The following is a 23,618-nucleotide window of genomic DNA, read 5'->3' as shown; positions in this document are numbered from 1 at the left end:
GGAATGAGTCAGGTCTGGTTTGTGTGTGACTTTGTTGTTTTCCAGATTTAGTATGAGAAATGTGTTTATATCAGAAAACACTTTTGCTTTCAGGTGCATTCATACAACTATAACAAACCTAGTTACCATGTTGCTACCAAAGTGGTAAGCCAGTGATTTTAATAGTCAGGCTTCCCAGTCAAGTGTTTTCCATCAGAGCTCTCCTCCCATCCGGAGACAATGAGACAAGAAAAATGGCTTTTAACATGGATGTAAGTACGATGTTTGTGCTGAACTATGTGAGCATGAAGGTTTTTCTTTTGAATACAGAAATAAAGAGCAGCTCACCTTCTACTTTCACATATATGGCTAGTCTTAAGCATCTTTGAGAAGTATCCAAAACACAGCATGGTAAGAATTCGAATGAATAATTATTCTTTCTTTTCTCCGTCTCTTTAGAACAAAGAAAGAATTATGCACGGGACAGTGCCAGCAGCATATCCGAAACTTCGCAGTATCATGTAGAGGTGAGACAAGGATGTATGACAAGGCAATGTACCAATTACAGCTTTTGGTTACACACAGTGATTTTTGCTTATGTGATTTTTGCTTATGTGATTTTTGAGGATAATATGCTTGAAGACATATGAATCTTCCAAAATATCCTGCCAGCCTGAGGTCACTTCAGAACAGATTACACTGAAATGTATCAAATTCTCTAGCTTTGCCATAACAAGCTGGAATTTTTATGTAGAAGAATGTAAGCAAAGTTGTGTGTAGTTTGGCAAAGGGACAGAGCTTCTCAATGGGATCACAGCTCAGTGTGTTATGCCGTCCTGTCTCTGAACCTGTCTTGTTGCAAGGATGAGGCAGAGCTGAAAAACACTGTGCTGTTGGAGAGGCACACTGACTGATATTTTAAATGAATATCTTGATCACTTATGATCAACAGAGGGGCTGGGATATTTAGAAAGAGCTGGGTACTAAAACCTAAAAGCCTTAATAAGTCTGTTGTGTAGCAGTTTAACAAGTACATTTTGCCTGCACAGTTTCATCCCCAGTGAAAAATGCAAAATACATTGCTTCTTGTCTTAAAATGCTTTTCAGAAATACTGTATGCTGCTTTCATATCTTCTCCAGAAATAGCTATGTTTAAAATGTTCAGCAAAGTAAGCCTGGGTGCCTATACATCATCTGTTAGACACTTTTGGGTGCAGTGCCTCATTCCGTAGTTTCTTTGGCATAAACTTTCTCCTACTGCCATCAGAACACTGTCATAGGTTAAGATGAGTCTTGCAAAAAACTTATATTCTCAAGTCCATTTTAGCTGGGTTTTAAATTTAGCTGTAAGTTGTGAAATTGTATGCAGAAGTGCTTATATCCCATGATCAGCTTCCAAAGAAACATTAATGTTGCTTTTAATTATCTGTCTGTCTTCAGTTTCTACATAACCATTCTCATACTCTACTGGCATAAAGATTAGTACTGGTATTTGAAGTCTAAGCCTTCCTGCACGAGCAGTCAGTAGAGTTTGTTTCACTTTTTAAAACACTTTGATTATATACAACTCGTATCTACTCTTCTGTCTGTCATTACTAAGTGTACTCTTTTCCTGTAACAGAAGAAAACTCACTTGATTCTTTTAAGTTATTTATAAAGTGGGTATGCAGGCATATATTAAAATTGATTCAACTTGAGTGAGTGTATCCAGATCTTTAAAATAAAAAGTGAAGTTAGGGTTATACCTGGATTAAATTAAATAACTTTATGGGTTGTCTTGCATGTCTGACATGTTGAAGGGAAGTTGTCAAAAATTTAATGACAGAGGAACTAGTTGAAGTGATGTCTGTGAAGTACAGTTTAATTTCTAGACCTTTAATGGAATCTGAAGAATGTTCCAAATTGATGGTGAGCAAAAATAATTCATATACTACAACTTTACTGTGATCTGCATAAAACAAGCAACTAGCCTGTCTGTAGGGTATCTCACTCAGATGCAAGCCCTTTGTGTTTGCCATGAGTGTGCTAATTGGCAGTTCTGGAGAAGATGAGGATGCTCCAGGTCAGGGTGGTGGTGAAAGAATATTGGCAGGCTGTTTCTGGGATGCTACTGCTGATGCTTCTGAATTCAGCTTGCTAATTGGCGCAGGTTTTCAATGCTCAATAAAGCTAATTAAATACTCAAGATTCAATTCTAGCCATGATATGTGGAAGATGTTGGAATTTGCCTTCAGATGTAACCAGTACTGTAGTGAGGAAATGACAGGGGATGACAAATAGCGAGTTACAAAAATCATTTAACTTAAAATGACATTACAGACTGAACAACCTCGCCTATAGCGTATTGGTGGGATCTGTCATAAACAAAGCCAATTCTATTCAGGAATTATTTGTATTGCTCTTTCATGACAATTTGAATACTGACATTGCCTATTGATAGGGAGAGTTACAGATTTTTTCTTCATTGTTTGTACCATTCACTAGCACTTAACGACCTTCGTTCTGGACCGAAAAGAGGCGATGATTACAGTAGATGATGGAATAAGGAAGTTGAAATTGCTGGATGCCAAAGGCAAAGTGTGGACTCAAGATATGATTCTTCAAGTGGATGACAAAGCTGTCAGTTTGGTGGACTTAGAATCAAAGGTAAGATCTGTGAGTGGCAGTCTCATTTTCAGAGGGAGAGAGAAGGGAAAAATGATGTATGTAAGGTTTGGTATTTTAATTAGCTTATTATCACTTTCCCTTTTTAACTCATGTAGCTTTTTTTTAATGCTTTTTTTTTTATATATATTTTTCCCTTTCTTTTGGCAGAATGAACTGGAGAATTTTCCTTTAAGCACAATTCAGCATTGCCAAGCTGTGATGAATGCATGCAATTACAATTCAATTCTTGCATTAGTATGTAAAGAACCAACTCAAAACAAGCCAGATTTGCATCTTTTCCAATGTGATGAGATTAAGGTAAGGTGGTAATGGAGATTTACTGTGACTAATTTGAATGGGGGAAATTTCATGAATTAGCAATTACAATGGATGAAATCAAATAAATGGATTCATAGTAAATAATTGTGTTCTTTTATTCTTACAAGTATCTTTCAAGGTTAATGCATTTATGATTTGAACACTATTTTATGTTAGTAAATGCAGCAGGGTATGTCTTGTAAGAGAGGAGTGAGTTATGTATGTAAGCTGAATCTTTAGAGCATGTGCAAATATGTTGTTACTGTAAATATTGATTCTTGGGCTCTGTAGCTGTACATTTAGGTTTGCAAATGAGTAAAGCTTTGGAATGTGTATATGTTTTGTGTTCACGCTTCTGAAGAAAGTGGTATAAAATATTTTGAGTTATCTCAAATATATTTTATAATCTGGAAAGAACTCATTCGGAGTCTTACCTAATCTTTCCCATTTTTCTGCTCTTTTTGCCGATGAACAATTAACCTCCTCTGTGTTTCCACATCTCTGCATCTCTGTCCTGCATGAGAGATAGTAAAATGGAAAATACTACTTGCAAGAGGGGCAAGTAGTATAGCAAGATTATAATATTTTTTTCCGAGCTTTTAGAGTAAATATTTTAATGCATTCAGCAATACTTGTTTATTTCCAGGACTATAAATTTTGATGTATTAGTTACTCTAGATAATTGGCATTTATTTTAATTCTAGTCAATAATTTCATGGTTTCATTTTTTCCTTCTTTTTTTTTTTTTTTTAATTCCTTCTTAGTAATATATATAATTGTCTTTAAACAGCAGATTGGTAATCACGTTGTACAACCTTTTGGAAATTGCTACTGTGCTAGAGGTTTGAAGATGACCAATTGTGTTAATTCTAGTTTCACAGAATTCTGTTTCAGTGGAAATTGGGATTCTGTTAGAAGTTCAGTTTGTAGTTTGCTAAATACTGCAGGGCTCCTCTTTAAGGTCTGTTTGGACAAAGCCTCCCAGGCTGTAGAGGTGGTTGCTTTCCTTCAGATTTTCATTTTTTGAAGTTTTTCCAGTGTGTACAAATAAAAATACAGAGCATATAAGCATGACTTGAAGTCTGGGATCCCTGTTTGCTTCTGGAACATTATTTGAGTCTGTGACTTTACCCTAGTTTCTATTCCTTTCCCATAAGACTTGGCTCTTCTTGAGATGTTGCCTTTTTACTGCTTTTGATCAGCTGTTACCATGAACCTCAGGAACCTCTGCAACAATAATTTATTCAAAAATATAAAATTATATTTTGGGCATTGAATATTCTCATAAAAAATGTTAAATAACAAATATCAATAGTGTGATTAATGAAATTCTTCTGTTATCCCCTCAAGTTTTTCTCCTATTCATTCTTTAACATTAATAGATCTTGGGTACAGTTCATTGTAGTCTGAGAAGCCTGTTAATCCCTTTAGTTACTAAATTCAAGGAAGTTTTCTGGTCCTGGCAGAAGTTACATGTTCCTCTCAAGAAATTTCTTCTCCTTCATAAGGGGACCAAGATAGAGGTGGGCCTTGTAGAGTGAGCCATACATGGACAGACTGGGGCTTTGACAGCCTGGATAGGAAATTTAATTTGTCAGCTGAAGACATGTAATGGAGCATCCTAAATCCTATGAGAATCCGTGACCTATTTAATGCAAGATCTATTAAAATGATGCCTTAGACATGTATCAGAATTTCACTTGTGAGCTGCTGGTGGAGATAGGTACCTACAGATTAGGAAATGTTCTGAAAAATTAATCTTTTAGTAAACCAAAGAGAAATTGGAGGCTATTGTTACTTCTTAAAGGAGACTGTAATGCTACCAGTTATTTTCCTAATCCTTATGCTGCTGCTATCTATAGTAGTTTTGGTTATGTCTTTCACTAACGTGCTTGACAAAAACAAAAGTGATGTACGTGGAGGATAAAATAACTTACGCAATAATTGTTGGCTTGGGATGATTACAGCTGTTCAGACAAATTTGGTAGCTAGATGAAACACTCATCTGATAATAATGTTTGAGATTGGAACAGTTACAAAAATACCAATTCCCAGACAATTGCATTGTGTGTTTCTTTGTTCCGTTAGCATGAAATAATTTATCCCAGATTTATTTATTTATTTTTAAGTGGGATATGATAAGGGATTCTCTAATCTAAGGATACCTTAAAAAAAGTGTATGATGAAATAATTATTTCATATGTCTCGTTAGTCTAGCTGAATATTGATGATTTCTACTTCTGTCTCTTCAGGCTAGCTTTATTCATGAAGATATAGAAAGTGCAATCAGTGACTGCAAAAGTGGGAAACAAAAGAAGAGACTTGAAACACTGAGGTAAAAATCTAATTTCTTGGCAATATATAGAATCACCAACTCCCCAAGTCTATCTGCTGTTTCATGTTCTTTTTTTTGCTAGTTGATAATATACTTCCAAAATCACATGTAGAGGCCTTGATTTAATACTTATCTCATGCTATTTCAATTTATAGCATGACTCTTAACTTTCACAATTCCACCTTAGTGACTGGAACATCTGACATAAATGCAGGTTGCCAGAGAATTAACATTCCATGTCTCAGTTCCACAGTTGGGTCAAATATACGGGTTATGAAGGTGGTGAAGGGTCTAGAGGACAAGGTATATGAGGAGTGGCCGAGGTCCCTTGGTTTGCTCAGCCCAGAGCAGAGCAGGCTGAAGGGAGGCCTCATGGTGGCCTGCAGCTTTCTCACGAGGGGGGCAGAGGGGCAGGCGCTGAGCTCTGCTCTCTGGGGACAGTGACAGGACCCAAGGGAACAGCATGGAGCTGGGACTGGAGAGGGTCAGGCTGGGTGTTAGGAAAAGGTTCTGCACTGAGAGGGTGGTCAGGCACTGGGACAGGCTCCCCAGGGCAGTGGTCACGGCACTGAGCCTGCCAGAGTTCAAGAAGCATTTGGACAATGCTGTCAGACATAGGAACTGTTTTTTGGGTGGTCTTATGTGGGAGCCAGGAGGGTGATAGAGGTTTTGTTTTATTGGTGAATATTTTGCTAACCCCATCATGAAGTGTGTTTCCTATTACGTTTAATATATTTACACACCATGGTCTTGAGTACTGCTAATTTGGTAAGTCCATAGTGTGTTCAACAGCAGAATAGGTCTTTATATAGCCTCCTAGCCTTCTCTGATGAATCACTAAAAAATATAATGTTTTTGCTTTAAGTGTCACTTGTGGGCATCCTTTTCTTCCTGTAGGATGATATCCAATGCTGACAGCACCATCCCTCCACCCCCGCGGGCACCTGCCCCTGTGCCACCAGGGACCATCACCCAGGTGGATGTGAGAAGCCGTGTGGCAGCATGGTCTGCATGGGCTACTGAGCATGGGGAGTGTGAGTATTTCTGCACAGCACAGTGATAAACACTTTTTCTGAGCAGTAGGTGTTTATGATCCTCGGTAATAACAAAAAATAATTCTCAAAGAACACTTTCATGAAGATTACAGGAATTAAATGCACATAGAGAAATGGTTGTAATAGGTCACCCCTCTGTCCTTGCTGAGAGCAGACAGGATTATTCTCCCAGTCCAGTTTGAAACACCCCAAGCCACTGTTGCTTGATCTATGGAAGAGCTATCTGTCATAATCTGACTCATCATTTACTTATCATTTCTCTGAATTTCTGTTCAGAAACCTATTTACTTGTGTTTAGTTACATGGTTGTATAGGCTATGAATTTTAACTTGGGCTTTTATGTGAACATAGTAACGCACACATTAATCAGTACTGTCATAATTCTAGTAAATTAATGATGTCCTATTTAGTAATAGGGAAATCATAGGCCAGATATTTCAGATAATTAAAAAATATAATCACTTGGATTATAATCTGACTGGAGATAAACATTATTTATTTATATGTTAATGACTAAAGTAGTTCGTATTTTTAAAACCTTAACCAAGGAATGCTGTAGAATTTCTGATATATTTTTTTCTTTAATCTCTAATGGCAACATTTTTATTTTGATCAGATTCCTTTGAAAAAAAAAATAAATCTTTAGAAACAATAAAGCTCCTTCTGTAAAACAGACTAATAATGAAGTTATCTTGGTTAAGGTGAGGGCTGTTTTTTGTTTTGTTTCACTTGTTTTTTAATAATAGATACTAAAATTTTATAACTGAAGTCATTAACCATGACATCTTTATTATGTTTGGCTTATGAAGCTATATCACTCAACAAAGCAAACTAACTATGTAAAAAAAACAAAAATGTTCAGAAAAACATGCAATGTCAAGAATGTTTTCACCTTCTAATCTGCAGCATAACACCTACCTTGAGTAATGGCTAGTTTGTTCGTTTGTTTGACTTCTCATTTAAAAAAAAAAAAGTTTCAGTAGTTTATCAAGTGCTCTGTCAGTGATTTGAGTTCCTGTAGATCCCTCTATTCCATTCATGTGGATCTTTTCTAAAATGTGTTTACTAAAATCCTTCTTGTTAACAAAAGCAATATAATATTTATTTACTCAATATACAATGTACAGTATAATACTTATTTATAATATTTAGATTTGTCAAGGTCAGGTATTACAGTACAAGTTCATCAGGTTGTATAGAGTCCTTGTAAAATGAATGGTACATTTTTTTTTTAATTTTTTTTTTTTTTACTGTAGAATGAATGGTTTCAAGCATAAGCTATTTAGGAAGTATTGTTTTTTAATTCTGCATATATGGATGTGTTATTATCCTCTTCCCTTTTCCACAGTTGAAAAACATAGACAATACCATGACCATGAAGAAACAGCAGAGATGATAGCAGCCAGGATTGACAGAGATGTTGTAAGTGATAGTGCTACTACAAGAGATGTGGCTTAATGTCTGTGAAATTTTGCAGCCCTATGTCTTGGGAAGACTTTTTCCACACAGGACATTCAGTTCTAGAGGAAAGCATTCTGGACACCCTATGCTTGTGCAGTAGACTTCTAAATGAATAGACAATTGTTCTTTTTTATTAGTATTTTTTCCTTAAAATGGATGGATGGTTGGATGGATGGATGGATAGATAGATAATAAGTTTTCTGTTGTGAAAAACTAGAAATATTAATAGTAATTTTGTGAAGACTAAATTCAGAGACTATGTAAGGGTAAACTTTAATTCCATCAATTTTGTGGGACTTAGGCATGTGCAGTATCTAGAACATTAGCAAATTTCTGAAGACAAATGTACCATGCACATGCATAAACTAATCTTTTCTGGCCACATAGCAACAATATAGGACAGGTTCTCTGAAGTATGCAATATCAAATACCTGCTTGTTTGTTGTAATATTCTACTCTTCTACTCTGATGCTGCCCTCAGCAACATCAGGGGGTCTTGAGGGAAGCATGTTGGGGCCTGCTGAATTGCTGTATTCATGCTTCCCAGGTGTTCCTTCTTTTTCCTCCACTTGCTCTATGGAAACAATTCTTCTAAGAGCACTACATCTATAAAACCACATTCAACAAATAGTTTAATACTTTGTGCTAAAGGAGATTATGAAGTTATACGGTTTAGGAAAATGCTGTCCTACACAAATAATTAGAATTTTTTTCACATGCTGTGAGAGAAAATGTAGTGTATGATTTAATTGTGTAATTCCAATCTGAATTTAATAATATTGATGTTTATATTTTAAAAACTTCTTCTTTCCTTGAGTTTTGAAAAACAAAACAAACAAACAAACAAATAAAAAAGACCTCTAAAATATTTTACAGGTATGTGAAGTTAAGAACACAATGAATCAAAATATGCAGTTTTCTAGCATCAACTTTGTACAGAGGAAGCTGCTGGTCTCTAAGAGTATAGTTCTTTTGATTTCTTGAATATTACTGCTACAGTTTCAATAGAGTAACTGTAATTTTTCTCTTGTAGCAAATTCTGAACCATATTTTGGATGACATTGAATATTTTGTTACCAAACTTCAAAAAGCTGCTGAAGCATTTGCTGAACTTGCAAAGAGGAAGAAGACTAAGAAAAGTAAAAAGAAAGGACCTGGAGGTAGGAGTTCTTACTGAACACAGTTCTGTTTCTCTAAGGATCACCAAAGTAGATAGCAAATATGGCTTTTGTTGTTTTTTTTCTGGAAGGTAGTAATTTTCTTTCACTTTAAGCACAAAAAAAGTCCACGCAGTATATTCTTAGAGAAAAATCTGTTAAAAATATTTGCTTGAAATCAGTGGAGAGTGGCTGATTAGAGATGTGACTGCAGAATATGCTCACTGTAGTGGTTCTGTATTTGCAGCATTTTGTACGTTGATAAATCTATTAATTATGTCTTTATATGTTTATTATATCTTTAATATTTATAGAAATTGTGTAAAATATGAGTGGATATGAAATCTCAATTTATTTGTTCAACAGAGGGAGTTCTGACTCTCCGTTCAAAACCACCACCTCCAGATGAGTTTGTTGACTGCTTCCAAAAGTTTAAGCATGGCTTCAATCTTCTGGTAAGTGACTACTAGTGTAGAGAGGCATGCTATAACAGTGTTTTGCTGGTATAGTTAATGTTAAATATAATATGTCATGCCATGTTGCTACCAATTCGAGTGCCCGTTTTAATGTATTGCTTTTCCATTGTTTTATTCAACTAATATGGTAAAGAATGAAAATTATTGTGAAAGATAGAGAAAAGAAAGAATAAGTAACACAATGGATTTGCTTTAAGTTATTTTTAAGTTGGGTTTCCGTGGATGTTCCTGCTTTTCCAGGAGGTGTGATTGCTTTATTGACTCCCCTGAGGGGGCTGCAGAAGGTCATCTCTTCTTTGGGAATGCAGTAGTCAGGTGTTGTTTTCTAACTTTCCTGGTGCCTTGTCTACATAGAGAAACCTGGTGGAGCTTAAATGCCCTGCTGATGTAAGCCGTGCAAAAGTGGTCACACCATATGGGTAATTGTGAGTCTGGATCTTTGTTGTCTTGGTCTTCACTACTCTTTAAAAAGGAGCAGACCCACAGATGTCCTTTTCAAGAATGTCAGTAGACCTGGAAACATAATCTTGCTTAGTCTTTGTTTAGCACACAGGAAGATAGCTCAGTTGTTACTTGACTGGCCTTGGCCCTCTAACTTTTCCGTGTTATCTGAGGCTAAACTGAGGCAAGAGCAGTGCCTGCCACCTCTGGCCAACAGTGGCCTTCAAAATGGCTTTAGGATGCTGCTCCTCAAAGGCTCTGTGCAGTGACAAGATAAAAATATTTCTTACTCTTTTAGCATTGTTGCATTTATTCTTTTCATGGCTCTTTAAAACCTTTTACTTGTGAAATTCAAGTTTAAATCATAAAAGGATTTGTAAGAACATCAGTTGGGATCACAGCTTTCTTGCATGCTTGCCAGCATCACCAGCTGTTGCCTTAATTTAGTTTTATTCAGTTATGCCCATCAAACTCTCTGTACTTGTTGCCATCATTACATAGGACCTTTCTGGCCTCAGAACACTCCAGCTGACAAATTGATGTCTTTTTGGAAGTTCTCAACAAACGGAGGTGCTAACTCAAGAGCCTTCTCCCTGGCATGTCCTCTTCTTCAAGTGCTATTACTGGAAGGCAGCAAGTAGGACACCTTCAGTGCATTTACTTCCACATACTGACTGTCCCTTCCAATTGCTGGGGAAGCTATGCCAAAAAGAAAGTTTGTTCTCACATTCATTGAGTCAAATCTTCGTTCTTCTTCCTCTTGGGGAATGAATTCTGATTGCAGGGCTGTGGGTGTTATTTAGAAAGGTAAAGAATATATTACTTTAAGACCTCATTATCAGATGTTGTGATTCTGACCTTAGAGGACTGCTGGGGTGCAAGGGAAAAGGGAGAAAGGGAAAGGCAGGAGATGTCTTAGAACATGCTGATCTTTCTCAGTAATAGTGCCTGTAATGTTAATTTTTTTCATTATAATTTAATACTGCGTTTAAATTAGTTTTTCACCGAGGAACACCCATGTATCCAAATCTTTATTTTGTGTTCAGGAGTAGAAGCAGTTCTTGTTTTGGTGCTGAGAGCATCTAGGACCTGGTTTCTAATGCTCTTTCATGAAGATCTGTGCCATACCGGTGTGTTGTTTCAATGTCATTGCAGAAGCCACAAAAACTTGAAATTTCCTTTCCTAGGCATTTATGTCAGACATGGAGAACTGTATAAAGTGAATAATCTAGTTTAAAAGTAAAATGATTAGCTAGAAGAATAAAATCTTTGTCAGTAGAATGGAAACTGTTTTAAAATACTATGCCAGAAACTGCTAGAAAGTGCCTACCATTTGGAAAAAAAAAATGTTTACAAAGACCAAAAGAAAGTTGTCACATCTGAAGGACAATGTATAGGAAGTTATTAGCACTAAAAACACATCCTCTTTGTTTTTTAACTTGGAAGCACACTCTAGAAGGCTAGATGTAAATATAGGATGAAACTAGACAAAAGGAGTTTGAAGGAACAGACAGCAAGATGCAATAAGAATTACTAGAGTTTTTTAAAACACATTCTGGCATGCTTGCTACTTCTAGAGTCTGCAGAGCTGATAGGTCATCACTAAATAAAAGGAATACTCCAAGAAGTTGTAGCAGAGAAAAATATGTATTTTTTTAATGCATATATTTACTTGGAAAAGCTTGATAATGGACAATATGTTCATGAAAACCATTGTTTATGGGAAGCACAAGAGAGTATCTGTTTCATGTTGAAGAACTGGTAATGGGTTAAAAAAGAACAGAAAATCAAAATGGCAGGTAACAGATAGATGGATAGAAACTCTGTTGAATGGGTACCATTCATCCATCTCCTCCAAAAACTTACGGATAAATCAACAAACCACACACAGTGTTGTGCAACCTCTCAGACTGGCTTTCTTCCTGAGAAAGAGAAATGATTAAGGTAATGTTTATAATTTTAAAGTAATTTCAGGGCTCTGAGGGACTGAGACAACCATGTATCCATGAGGTACCCCTCATGGGATATGGTAGACATTTAACATTATACCCATATATTATTAAATAATAAACCTGTAGACAGGTATATTAAAATTGAAGAAGAAAACATACATCTTGCAAAGCGAAATGATGCCTACAAATTTCTCAAATTTTTATTTTATTTCTAACAAGGTCACATACCCTGAAGTTTGTATAGAAAATGAGCTGCTTTGAGTTCAAACAGAGCTTCCTAGACTCTTGCTTGGCAAAACAGAAAACGATTTATAAGCATGAAATGCCCATTCTCAAAGTGCAGTAAATTCAGCAGTGAAGTCCCATGTACACCTATACCATGACAGCCTTTGCTGTCCAACATATTCACAGGTTTTTGGGCAAATGGGGAGTGAAGTGACAAGATTTGATGAGGCTACTAAGCTATTCTGGATAGTAAAATGAGACTAATCCTCAGTACAGAAATGGAGAAAAACCTCATGATAGCAAATGGTGAATTTACAGATGAAATTCAGTATTGACAGATAAGATACAAATGGGAAAACATCATATATAGAATAAGTGAGAAAAAAAATGTGGATGTACTACTTGTTTCTGTGAAAGTATCATCCATGTTCAGTACATGTACTGAACAACCAAGTGAATGCTAAGAGACATCAGAAAAGACAAAAATGAATGAATACAGATCATCAATATGCCACTATGTTCACTGGCTTTATTTTGGTCCCAGTACAGTGAAATGGAAGAATGTACAGGGAGGACAAGAATGTTGTAAAGGATGATTACTTAGGCTTTTCTTTAGTTTGGAGTAAAAACCAAAAAGAATGAGAATGTAATAAATCTATAAATTGTAACGAACATCACTGAAAAAGGGAGGAGAGAAGGATTGATCAGTTTTCTTTTGGAAAAGAACTACAGGGTATTGATGAAACCTAGAGCTGGTACATTTCCAAAGGAGATGGTTTTTTTACAAAGCATAGAATCCAGGTGCCAAACTTCTTATTTGCATAGTACACGCTAAGATTTACATGGATTCAAAAGCAATTGAGTGAATTTATTCACAAGAAGAATCCATCAATGGCTATTAATGTAAAACACTAGCATTTTGTACTTCTGGTTTCTGAGGTAATTACCGGTGGATTCAAAATATCTTGGGGAAAATTTCTTATGAGTTTGCCTTTTTCTCACATTCTTCCCTTAACACTTGTTATTAGCTGATGTTGGAGACAAAGAATTGAGCTTGGATGGACCTGTGATCTCACTTGAGATGGTCATTCTTATGTGAAGTATTTATTGTCATTAAAGTTAACTGTTTCTTACAATTTATCATTTTCCCTTTCCCTCAGGCCAAATTGAAGTTCCATATCCAGAATCCTAGTGCAGCGGAACTGGTTCATTTTCTTTTTACCCCACTACATATGGTAAGCTTTTATATTTTTTTTCAGTGTTTTCCTTCAGAACTCTTGTATCTGTATACTCTATAACCTTTTCAAAGATAAAAAGATTAAAATGTTGTGTCCCTGGACAGTAACTAAGGAGAAATGTGTGCATTTGAGGATGAGGGTCTCTTCAGAAAACATATCATTTTCTGCACACACATCCATTTATTAAATGTATTTATTTAAAATGTTTTTAGCTTTTTATGTTACATTTTGAAATTATCATTTTTAATTAACAATTAAAAAAATGTGATAATTTATATAATGCAGGAGGAGAGTTGAATGCATAGCCATATGCCTTAATGGAAGTATGTGTGGTTTTGATCAGTAGATTAAAGTAACATTGAAATAGTGGGTCTAAATATAAATTAGTAGGTGATCAGAACAGCAGTTATTTTGCTATAAGTGTTTTTACTTTATCCATAAGACATTAGGACACATGTTAGTTCCTCAAATATTATTTGTTTGTTTGAGTAGTAAATGTATCCTAGCAGCACTGCAGATATATATTCAATATAACTTCCTTACTTGCCATATGTATGTTCTTTGTTTTATTTTAATACTTGTATTTAGGTGGTGCAGACAACAGGAGGTCCAGAGCTTGCTAGTACAGTAATAAGTCCCCTTCTTACAAAAGATACTATAGACTTCCTGCAATATACTGTCACCAGTGAGGAAGGACAATTATGGATGTCATTGGGTGACACGTGGACCAAAGCCAGGTGAGAAAAAGCTCAAGTTTATTGACATATGATCCACCCCCAACAAACCTGTTACTAATTTGGTGGTCTTTGGACTCCTCACAGCTGTTCTTTGAAGTTTTTTGGAAAGGAACCCTTTAGCCTCAATGGGATTTGGGAATGGTTTGATTTTAGGGGTCACAGGGAGGGAGAAAACGTAGACAGAAATTTTTGTTTCCTCCATAGAATCTAGGAGAAGAGACCAAATTACATACATGTAGTCTTACATCATCGTTTTTTTCTGAACTGTCTTTTGCATGCTTGCTTTACACCCTTATTTTTCCAACCCAATCATTTGGAATTGATTAAAAATCAGTTTGAAGAAGTTGATATAAAAAGTGAAAAATGTGGCAAAAGAGGATACAGATTTCTATTTTGAATTTCCAATAATGATTAAAAGCTAAAAATTTAAATGCCTTTACTTCTTTAAAAGCATCATAATGCTATAAAGAAAATGCTTCAAACTTTTAAAGAGTGTTTATTGGCTGAGTCATGTTATGTGTGCATACCCTACATGTCACTATTATGGTTAAGCTTCACTGAAATTATTTTATGTATTTGTTGTTTTTGAGGTGAGTATATGGTTTGAAATTACTTAGTAAAATATGCAGAAAAAAATCTTAAATTGACAAAATGTCAATCTGTAATCTGTGGTAGATAAATACATGTAACAATGCTTAAGCATGCAATCATTTGGACTGGAAACACACCATGTATTTTGAATTTACTTGTCTTGCTCTTAGATTCCAAATTCAGAAATAAACATCTACCAAGTAGATTTCTTACATTTTAAATTAATTAATCAATAAAAAGTATTTTTTAAAAGTGACTAAGTGATAAAAGTGAATTGAGTGTTTTCCTGGTAAGGAAGGCTGCATAGAAAGCCCTAGAATATGGAGCGAGGAGCATACTCATAGTAGGGAGTGTGTGATCCCTTTTTGATCTCACTCTGATGCTGGAACAATGTCCAAATACATCCCTGGGCCTGTTGTCCAGCCTGCTACTACAAAATGGGCTGGAAACAGTAATTAGATCCCCTTGTGACTGCCAGAGAGTTTATACCAGAAAAGCAGTATCTGCTTGCCTTTACCTGCTCTGAGCTCTGTTGGCTTCACTGCAGCTTGTGGTGGGGCTGACTCTGGAAATTTCCATAGCATTGGAGCCCCATGAAGGGAAAATGGATTTCTGTGTAAAATCGTTGCCTCCTTGTCTTTGGAACTACCTTCATTATTATCTTCAGACATACTGAAAAAAGTGTGATTGAAAGAGAAACAGCTTATGTTGGATAGGGAAGAGTGAAGCACTTAGAATGCTGCTAGTTGACCTGTGAAGATTAGATATTTCAGTCTGAGTGATCTCAGTATACAGAGATACACAGTGGTGCAGTTTAGCAAGAGAGATGAATGATGAAACTCAAGGGTTACTGACCTACATCAGGCCTGCTAATGGGATAATAATTGCTGACTGTTCCTGCAAGTTGTGTGGCTGACAGCATTTTTCCCTTAATTTTGAGCAATGTCAACAATGAGACTGTTAAGCCACTGTAATGTCAGTTTCCATTTCTGCTTCCACTGTAAAGATACAGTAATTATATTGCAAGATGGTTCGTCATGCATGGCACAAAGGCAGAGCATGAAAGCATTAATTTAGGTACTGCATATTACAGTAGGAAATGCTAGTGGAGCACTAAAAAGTAATACTGTATTCTAAGAAAATTAATCTAAAGTATAAAACATTAAATATGCTGATAATTCTTGTTCATTTTTTTTTCAATATAAGCTATTCATTGCCTAATTTCTTTAAAGTGTTGCTTGGCCTAAGCTTCTGTACTTCATACCTAGTTTCAGACTTTCTTATACAGTAGGCGGTTTCTTTGAAGTCTTTTGTGTATTCCTTTAACACAAACAGAGCATTGCAACACTTTTTCCCATCTAACAGCTAAAAAAAAAATCCTAGATGTGTTTGTGATTGATTCTTCTATTACTCATCCTTTGCTAGGAGACAGGAATTTGTTGTTTTAGCACTGACAAGTCATTATGGCAAAAGTAGTTAGCTTATTGCTGTGCCTTGCAGAAAAGTAGTTATGGTCAATACATATTTTCTGCAAATTTTGTGTTCTAGCACAATTGTATCTATACTGTAATGCGAGCCTGTCCTCTTCACTAACAAAATAAAAAGCATTTCAATTTTTAGAAAACCTATCTAAATAATATTTTTATGGCCCTTGACAAAGCTCTCTAATTTACTTTTCATACAGAGCGGACTGGCCCAAAGACCAGTTTATTCCACCTTATGTCCCCCGTTTCCGAAATGGTTGGGAACCTCCTTTGCTGAACTTCATGGGAGCTCCAAATGAACAAGAACTCAATCATTTGGCTGAGTCTGTGGCAAACTTTGCAGAGCAACAGCGGAAGCAAGAAATAAAAAGATTGTCAACTGAGGTAGGTTAACTATGACGCTGGTTTGTAAATTCGTGGAAAGCAACATAAACTACTTTCAGAGAAAAAAACATTCTGAGACATTGGAGAGACAACATCAGTGCAAGCTCAGTATATTTGCACAAAAGCTATAGAAAACCAAATATCTGTTTAACCACCAAAATGTGAGTAGGAAAAATACGAGGATTTTGCCTACTACCCTCTTTGAACTTGGTGTGTTTTCCCACATCAGTTGAAAGGACAATCCAAGCCCCTAAGTTTTGTTCTGGCCCTTGTCCTGTGCTTTCAGATCCCATTGACTTTGATTGTATATGCTTTAGGCAAATTTGAACAACAGTGTTTTCAAATGTGCATCCATGCACAGGAACATAAACAAAACAAAACAAAAAATAGGGAATTTTGAATTTTAATTGCTTGTTAATGAATGTAGAATTTAATATTTCTTTTATTGATTTTTTGATACTTCCACTGTTTTGCAAGAAAATATTCACCAGTGCTATCAGAGTAATGCCATGTCAGGTAATTTACTTCTGAAAAGTCTTGCCAGTTAGAAGAATTGTTGCACAGGAACATTTTTCTTTGCTTTTCTCCCGCAAAATAAGATCAATTTAGAAGGAAAAAAAAAAGATATTCTGTTTGGAGAATGGAAACGTGGACCTGCATCTAAAGCCTTCAGAGAAATCTAAGTACATATTCTTACTAATTCTGTGAGGGGAAAATAAAGGGACTGACTATCAAGATTTTACCTTCAACTTTTTCAGTAGAGTTGGTCAGAAAATGTACTTTGACTTATGTGAAAACTTTAAGAATACAAATGATTTATTTTTTTAATTCACAAAAAAAAAAAAAAGCTATTGCTATTTTAAACATATGAAAGTTTTAATTTTGGAAGCTTTTTGGTTTTGAGAAGAGACAAGATTAAATTTAAGATTGTAATGTATTAAACTAGCTGTAGTTTAAATCAAAAGTTAGCTAGTCCAAGTTCCCCTGTTAACATCTGTGATATGGAAGCACAGCTAAGAATTTTTGAGGTTCAACCCATAGACTTATGCATCTTCCTTGGACAAGTTACACCGTACTGTATTCAGAACACATCTTAATACTATTATATCAGATTTTATCTTAATTTTATAATTGTGAGCTTGATATATATGCTAGTGACAAAAATGCGCATATGGAAGAAAATGCAAGGGAATTATTTTAGATGGATCACATGGTTGCCGTGTTTTTGAAAAATATTTGTCACAGTTGCCTTTTCTGGTTTTGAGCTGAGCTCTGCTTTCTAGTGCCATGAGCATTTGCCATATCCTGGGAGAGGAGGCTGCCATTTCACCTCTGTGCTGCGAGGTCCTACATGCCTGCACAGGGGTGAATCTAAGAAGTCAATCAGTTTCTATTTCATGAAGTTTTCATTATGAAAACAACCAAATTTCAGAATACTTTTATAGTTAGGATATTTTGTCCGAGGTATGGGAAACATTCAGTCTTAGCCTTGTAAAGTTGAGTTCACCATTTACTGTTTATCAGCTGTTGTGAGATGGCTTTCTCTTGCAGAACAACTCTCGTGTTGTCTTATTGGAGACAACAAAGTTTCTCCAGCAAAACAAAAAAAAAAAAACAAAACACAAAAACATTAAATGTGTCCATGGAAAACATGTCACAATGAAACGTTGTTTTGATGAAACTGCATTTAAAAAATAAAAAAGTGTACATGTATACCATGTAAAAAGTCTGCCAAGCAAAGGAGGCTAGCATGGTTCAAATTTCATTACTTAAAACATTGTTTGGCTTTATGCCTAATATGGTATACAAGAATAAATGCAACAAAAAGTATGTTATTGCCTGTGAGATTTTTCTGAGAAAAAAAAAAGTGTTTAGTAAAAGTTAATGGGCACAGTAAATGAAACGTAGCTGTTCCTGTCATCTCCCCAAAAAAGCTCCATCAAACATTGCTTCAGGTTTTATAGTTTATGTTGTGCTCGTTTTTAATTAATAAACAAACAAACAGAAAAGACAAACCAAAACAACACCCCACCCTTTCTCAACTTATATTGATATGTGAAAAGTGCAAAATAGTATTGAAAAAAAGGGGCACTTTTTTCTGTTACGATTATTAATGAATACGTATTTTTCTTATGTTATATTAGTATATAATATGTTGAAACATTTGGGAGGGGGAATACACTGAGATACTGTGTTTGTTTGTGTTTTGGGGATTGCATTCTTCTTGATGTTGGTAATGTTGGTTGGGTTGGTAGGTGTTTGTGCTGACTTTTAGCATCTTTGTCCTAGTCTTCAAAAGACCAAATAATAGTAGTAGCAGTAATAATAATAGTAATAATAACAGTTCAATGAAGGCATTTGTGTGACTGGTACCTGGGATGTCAAGCCTTAGTTTCATGATTCCTGTGTTGTTTTGGGCAAGTCGTTTAACCTTGGTACCTTGGCTCCCTGCACCAGTGCCTCCTGAGCACATCCCCTGGGGGAGAAGTGCTGAGCTGCTTAATAGCCGTGAAATGCATTAGGTGCTCAGCTGGAAAAGCTGCGCCAGTGCAAAATATCTACAGCAAAAGCAGCATCCTGAAGTGGGTGATACTAGAAAAATTATTCTTTCTAAGTCCATCAGAACAGCTTAGATGACAGAGAGTACTGGAAAAATTATATGAGAATTTGTGTCCATGCCTTGCTGCTCATGAGCCCTGTGCCTCAGTGGGGTGGTGCAGGTGGAGGTGGAGGCTGGTCCTGCTGGGAGGGCTTATTGAGCATGTGCACTGGGAAGCCTTGTTCATGAGGTGTTTTTTGTTTTTTTTTCTTTCTAATGCTGTATCCTAATATGTAGTTGCACATGCAGCTCCCACCAAGGGGTTTGAAGGTAGAGTCAGCTGAGCAATGGGGACTTCAAATGGCAGTGAAACAGTGGGGAGCTGGTGATGAGAGTCGAGTGAGGCTCAGGAGATGCAAATAATTTCTGTGTGAAGTAAAAATGAGTGCCAGCTTCCTGAGTGTCTTTTGATGTGAGTTATAAAGTCAGTGACACTTGAGAGTCTATTTTTCAAAGAGGTTATAGTCATGTATTTTTAAAGAAAATTCTGTCTATATAGGTTTTTTTGTTTGTTTTGTTTTCTTTTCTTTTCTCTACGTGTTTTTAATTTCTTTTTACAAACACTCAGCCCCATAGGCAAGTGTTTCTAGGTGCCAGGTCAGGTACTTGGAGGCAGGCTTGAGGAGGGTGGCTTTTCTGTAGCCACACAGCAAGAAAAAAAGGCCAGAGTATAGAGATTTGGCAACTTGTGGTGAATCTCAGCTGTTCTAGCTTGTTGTGCAGTTGGATGGTGATATAAGAAAATGATCAAGAATGAGCATCTTCAATTTCATAATCTCCAGAAATGAACTGCTCAACTTGTCTTTCTTTTGGGGAATGGACATTAAAATAATTCTTACTAGAGGCAGAGTATCACTGCTGGATTTAAGGTAGTTTTTTTTTAAAGGATTGCTGCTTTAAAAGACTTTTCTCTGTGTGCTTGTAATAAGTTGTGATTGTTTCCTTTAATTATGATCTTTAATTACACGAAGTATTACCTTCCTTTTTGCATTTCTTCTTTGACTTCAATCATGTTCTGTGAGAGGGTGACATAAATGAGCTGCTTGATATTATGATCCTGAAATAGGGTGATAATTTTACTTGGGAGGTTTATTTCTGACATACACTTATGGTTAGCTAGCTAGAGTTTTCTGGCTTGAAGTGTACATATAGAACAAAAGCTCAGAGCAGTTTCTCAGTGCTGTTTGTTTTAAAGTCATTCAGGCATTGTTTATAACTTTTGTTGCTGTAGCGATACCTAAGAGATGACGTGGACCTTGCCCCAGAGAACTGTTTTTTTTCTAAAGAATATCCACTGTAATATTAATGCAGGCGGATGACTTAGGACTGAAATTCTTTTATTCTTTTGATCTCTCTGCGTACGTATTTTAAATGCAGAAGCTATTAACATTTCATAGCAGAATGTGAGCACCTGAGAACAAGGACATGGGAGTGCTGGCAGGGAGCACGGGGGCTCTGGATTAGGCAAAACAGGCAGTGTGTTGCTGTGTGTGACACTAATCCCCTCTTCGGTTTTGTCTCTTCTTTGTCTTTCAGCCTCCCGGTGTTCCCGACTACCCTCCATCTGATGGGTATGCATTCAGTAACACAGTGTACAAAAGAGGGCCTCTGCTGGACCAAGGGGCAGCTGTTGCTGCCTTTAAGCAAACTGTTAGCCGACATGTAGATAGGTAACACTGAATCAACGTCGTACGTGGTGCTGTGGATAACTGTCCCGACTTATTGCTGCTGGGGTGGTGGTGTCTCTGTTCACCTCTGTTTGTGCCTGGAGCAGATCCTTATTTCTGTAAGGCAGCCACTCTGGTAGCAGTGGCTGTTTTGCCTTTGCTTCTCCCAGGCACATCCATAGGACTCTTTCAGTATCATTTCTATGAAACGTGTTTATGTATGCTGTTAAATTCTTGCCTTTGTCAAAAATGATATAGCAAAATTCCAATCTGATAGAGAACACGGGATCCTGCTATTTGGGTTTATTTTTTTTCTGTTTTTTTTTTTTTTTTTTTTCCAAATTTTTTTAAAGCTATTCTTTGCTCTCTTTGAAAATACAAAGAATTACAAGTACACTCAGATTCATCTGTCCTTGTTTTGAATGATTGTTTGATTTGTTTAGCTGCTCATTTGCTGCTCCTTAGTATCTTGCTTTTGATGTTCTGGGCTGGTGTATGAATGCCCACTTCCAGAATAGTAACTGATTGTTTCTTCTGTTTTCACTATGAACAAAGCTACAAAGTGTTTGCATAGCAACCACGGTCTTCTTGCACATCCTCTTTCATCCCCTTCATTTTAGCCTAAATCTGAATAGCTTAATGGTGAAACGCAGTGATCCTTGGAGTCTCAGCCCTGTCGGCATGGAGAATTTCTGCTGGTAAAAGCTGTGGAAGTAAATCAGTAAAGTAGTGCTAGAATTGTGCCTCCACACCAAACTGTATTCCTTATGCACCATTTGAAGAGTATTTTAGCTCATGTGCCATGGAAGGTGCTTAAGCTAAACTTTTGTGATCAGATTGCTGGTAAAAACAGTGTTGATATGAGTCATAATTTGCATAACCCCTAATTTTTGAAAGATGCTGCTGTTAATCTGCACGCAAACAAATTCCCAAGTGGTGTGCAAGGTGAAGACTCCATTGTTTTTCTGAATTTTGGATTTATTCTTTGTAACAACAGCAACCGTAATGGTCATCTCTAAACATTTTCTCTAACTTGGTTACTTTGAGGGTTCTCGTCTGAGGACCACTCAGCTTGCAATCTAAATGATTTGCGCTAGAAATTCTTTTATCTTTTATCTGTAATGCAATAAGACCTGTTTTGTCCTTTCAGAGCAAGACTGAAAGCAATGCAAAGGCTGTTGCCTCTGTTTCAGGTTTAAAGAATGGGGCTTATTGCATTGACCCATTGATGATATCAGCGTATCTGGCTGTAACAGAATGAGTCATCCAAGCTTCCTTTGTAGTGGGCAAAGAGAAAGGAGCATTTCTAAGAATCAGGTCACGTCAGGTGAAGTCAGTCTTTTGAAAGATGTGAAATGAGACATGCAGTGGTGGTGCCTGTTTCTCACCACTGATGGCAGGAGGGAGTCTAGATGGCTGGTACTGATGTAGACATTTATGGTGTGCCACTATCTCCTGATCCAATGCGATGTAAACTTCCATTTGTTAATTGGCTCTCTTAATACATGCCTGGGAGGAGTTCCTTATTGGGTGAAAGCTATTCATATGTATTACCCTTAGTAACTTCCACTTAAAGATAAATTGTAAAGCACCTGTGAAGAAGCAGGTGCAGAGGGAAGGAGGTTTGGGGGAAAGGAACAAGAAATACAAGATGGATGTTTCAGCCACTGTTTGCTGGTCCTTGTTGAAAGCTGGCTTTCACAAGCAGTCTGAAGGCAGTGACTGAGCCACCCACTACCTGTGCAGAGATGTGCAGGTGACGCGTTGTCCAAAGAGCACAAAATCACAGAGAACTTGAGTGAGCCTTATGTGCCAGGACCTCCAGTAAGGCATGCGTTCCTCAGGTGACTTAAACTAAGCATCATGATCTTAAACTTCCAGTGTGTTACTAGCTATGTCAGGGGCTCTGTCTGATGCTGAAAGAACACTGAACAGTTTTTCAAAAAGTTGTATGGTGTTTCAAAACAGCATGCTATGTAGCTGTTTTTGTACTGTCATTTCTGGAACAGCACCCTGGGGTTCAGTGCAATCTACCAGGTTCTCCTGCAGTGTGCACAGCAGAGCTGCAGTTACAGCATATCTGGCAGGCAATAGGAGAAGGCAGCAGAAGATTGGTGGACGGAAACTCTGGGTACCCAAAGTAAACAGTTTGACTCATTAAGGTGGGCTTGAAGTGGTATCATCTCTTCAGCAGTATATAGCCACTGTCCAGCCCATGTTCTGGGGATATTGAGGTTGATTGCAACAGAATGGGGTAAGACTGAAGCATAAGTGTATAAGTTGTTGTTGTTATTATTATTATTATTATAAACACATTTATTTACATGTATAATAATAATAATTATTATTAATGATGATGATGATGATGATAATAATAATAATAATAATAATAATCCTTCCTGAGTTATGTCTTTTGGAGGGATTGGGATATCTAGCAGTTGACTGGGCAGGAAGACACAGTTAATAAAATGAGATTGGAAAGGCAGTCTACCAGTAATACTGCCTTCAGAGGTGGGTTAGTCATATCACCAAACTAATAAGAAAGCACCTCAAAACTATATAAATTTTGAGTGGGTGGCTGAAAAAATTTGGATTACTCACATGTCTCTAAACCTCATAATAGGGTGTTATGAAGGCTGTGGTTTATCCCATGTTTTTCGCTCTCTCCTTTAAATGCTCTAAGTGTTTTGTCTTTCTTTCAAAATAATACATTTTCAATCTCAGTATGACTATTTCTTTGTTCCGCTCTTCAAGTCAAGTGAGACAGTTCTCCACAGCCATGCAATAGCTAGGTAACTCCTGGATTGCTGAGGCACACACCTGGGATCCATTGCTGCACAGCACCAACATCAGCAGACATCTGCATTTGTATC

The 23,618-nt window shown here is 36.6% G+C and overlaps 1 protein-coding gene across 8 annotated transcripts in view; it reads left to right on the top strand.

Annotated features, from left to right (window-relative positions):
* Positions 1-23,618, top strand: part of EPS8 (EGFR pathway substrate 8, signaling adaptor) — a 132,932-nt gene that overhangs the window by 89,134 nt on the left and 20,180 nt on the right. For 7 of the 8 annotated variants that reach the window (XM_038173072.2, XM_072040290.1, XM_027462173.3 and 4 more), the window contains 12 exons: positions 439-506; positions 2,464-2,625; positions 2,794-2,943; positions 5,196-5,278; positions 6,176-6,312; positions 7,682-7,755; positions 8,828-8,954; positions 9,318-9,406; positions 13,206-13,280; positions 13,872-14,020; positions 16,296-16,479; positions 20,615-20,748. In XM_038173072.2, the coding sequence (XP_038029000.1) occupies positions 439-506; positions 2,464-2,625; positions 2,794-2,943; positions 5,196-5,278; positions 6,176-6,312; positions 7,682-7,755; positions 8,828-8,954; positions 9,318-9,406; positions 13,206-13,280; positions 13,872-14,020; positions 16,296-16,479; positions 20,615-20,748 (1,432 nt within the window). The remainder of the gene's footprint in view (positions 1-438; positions 507-2,463; positions 2,626-2,793; positions 2,944-5,195; positions 5,279-6,175; positions 6,313-7,681; positions 7,756-8,827; positions 8,955-9,317; positions 9,407-13,205; positions 13,281-13,871; positions 14,021-16,295; positions 16,480-20,614; positions 20,749-23,618) is intronic. The other variant, XM_027462369.3, reaches the window with a different exon arrangement.

Source organism: Anas platyrhynchos, chromosome 1 (genome assembly GCF_047663525.1).
Source record: "Anas platyrhynchos isolate ZD024472 breed Pekin duck chromosome 1, IASCAAS_PekinDuck_T2T, whole genome shotgun sequence".
Taxonomy (NCBI): Eukaryota; Metazoa; Chordata; class Aves; order Anseriformes; family Anatidae; genus Anas; species Anas platyrhynchos.
Note: the sequence above shows the minus strand (reverse complement) of the source record. Positions and strands in the feature narration are given on the sequence as shown.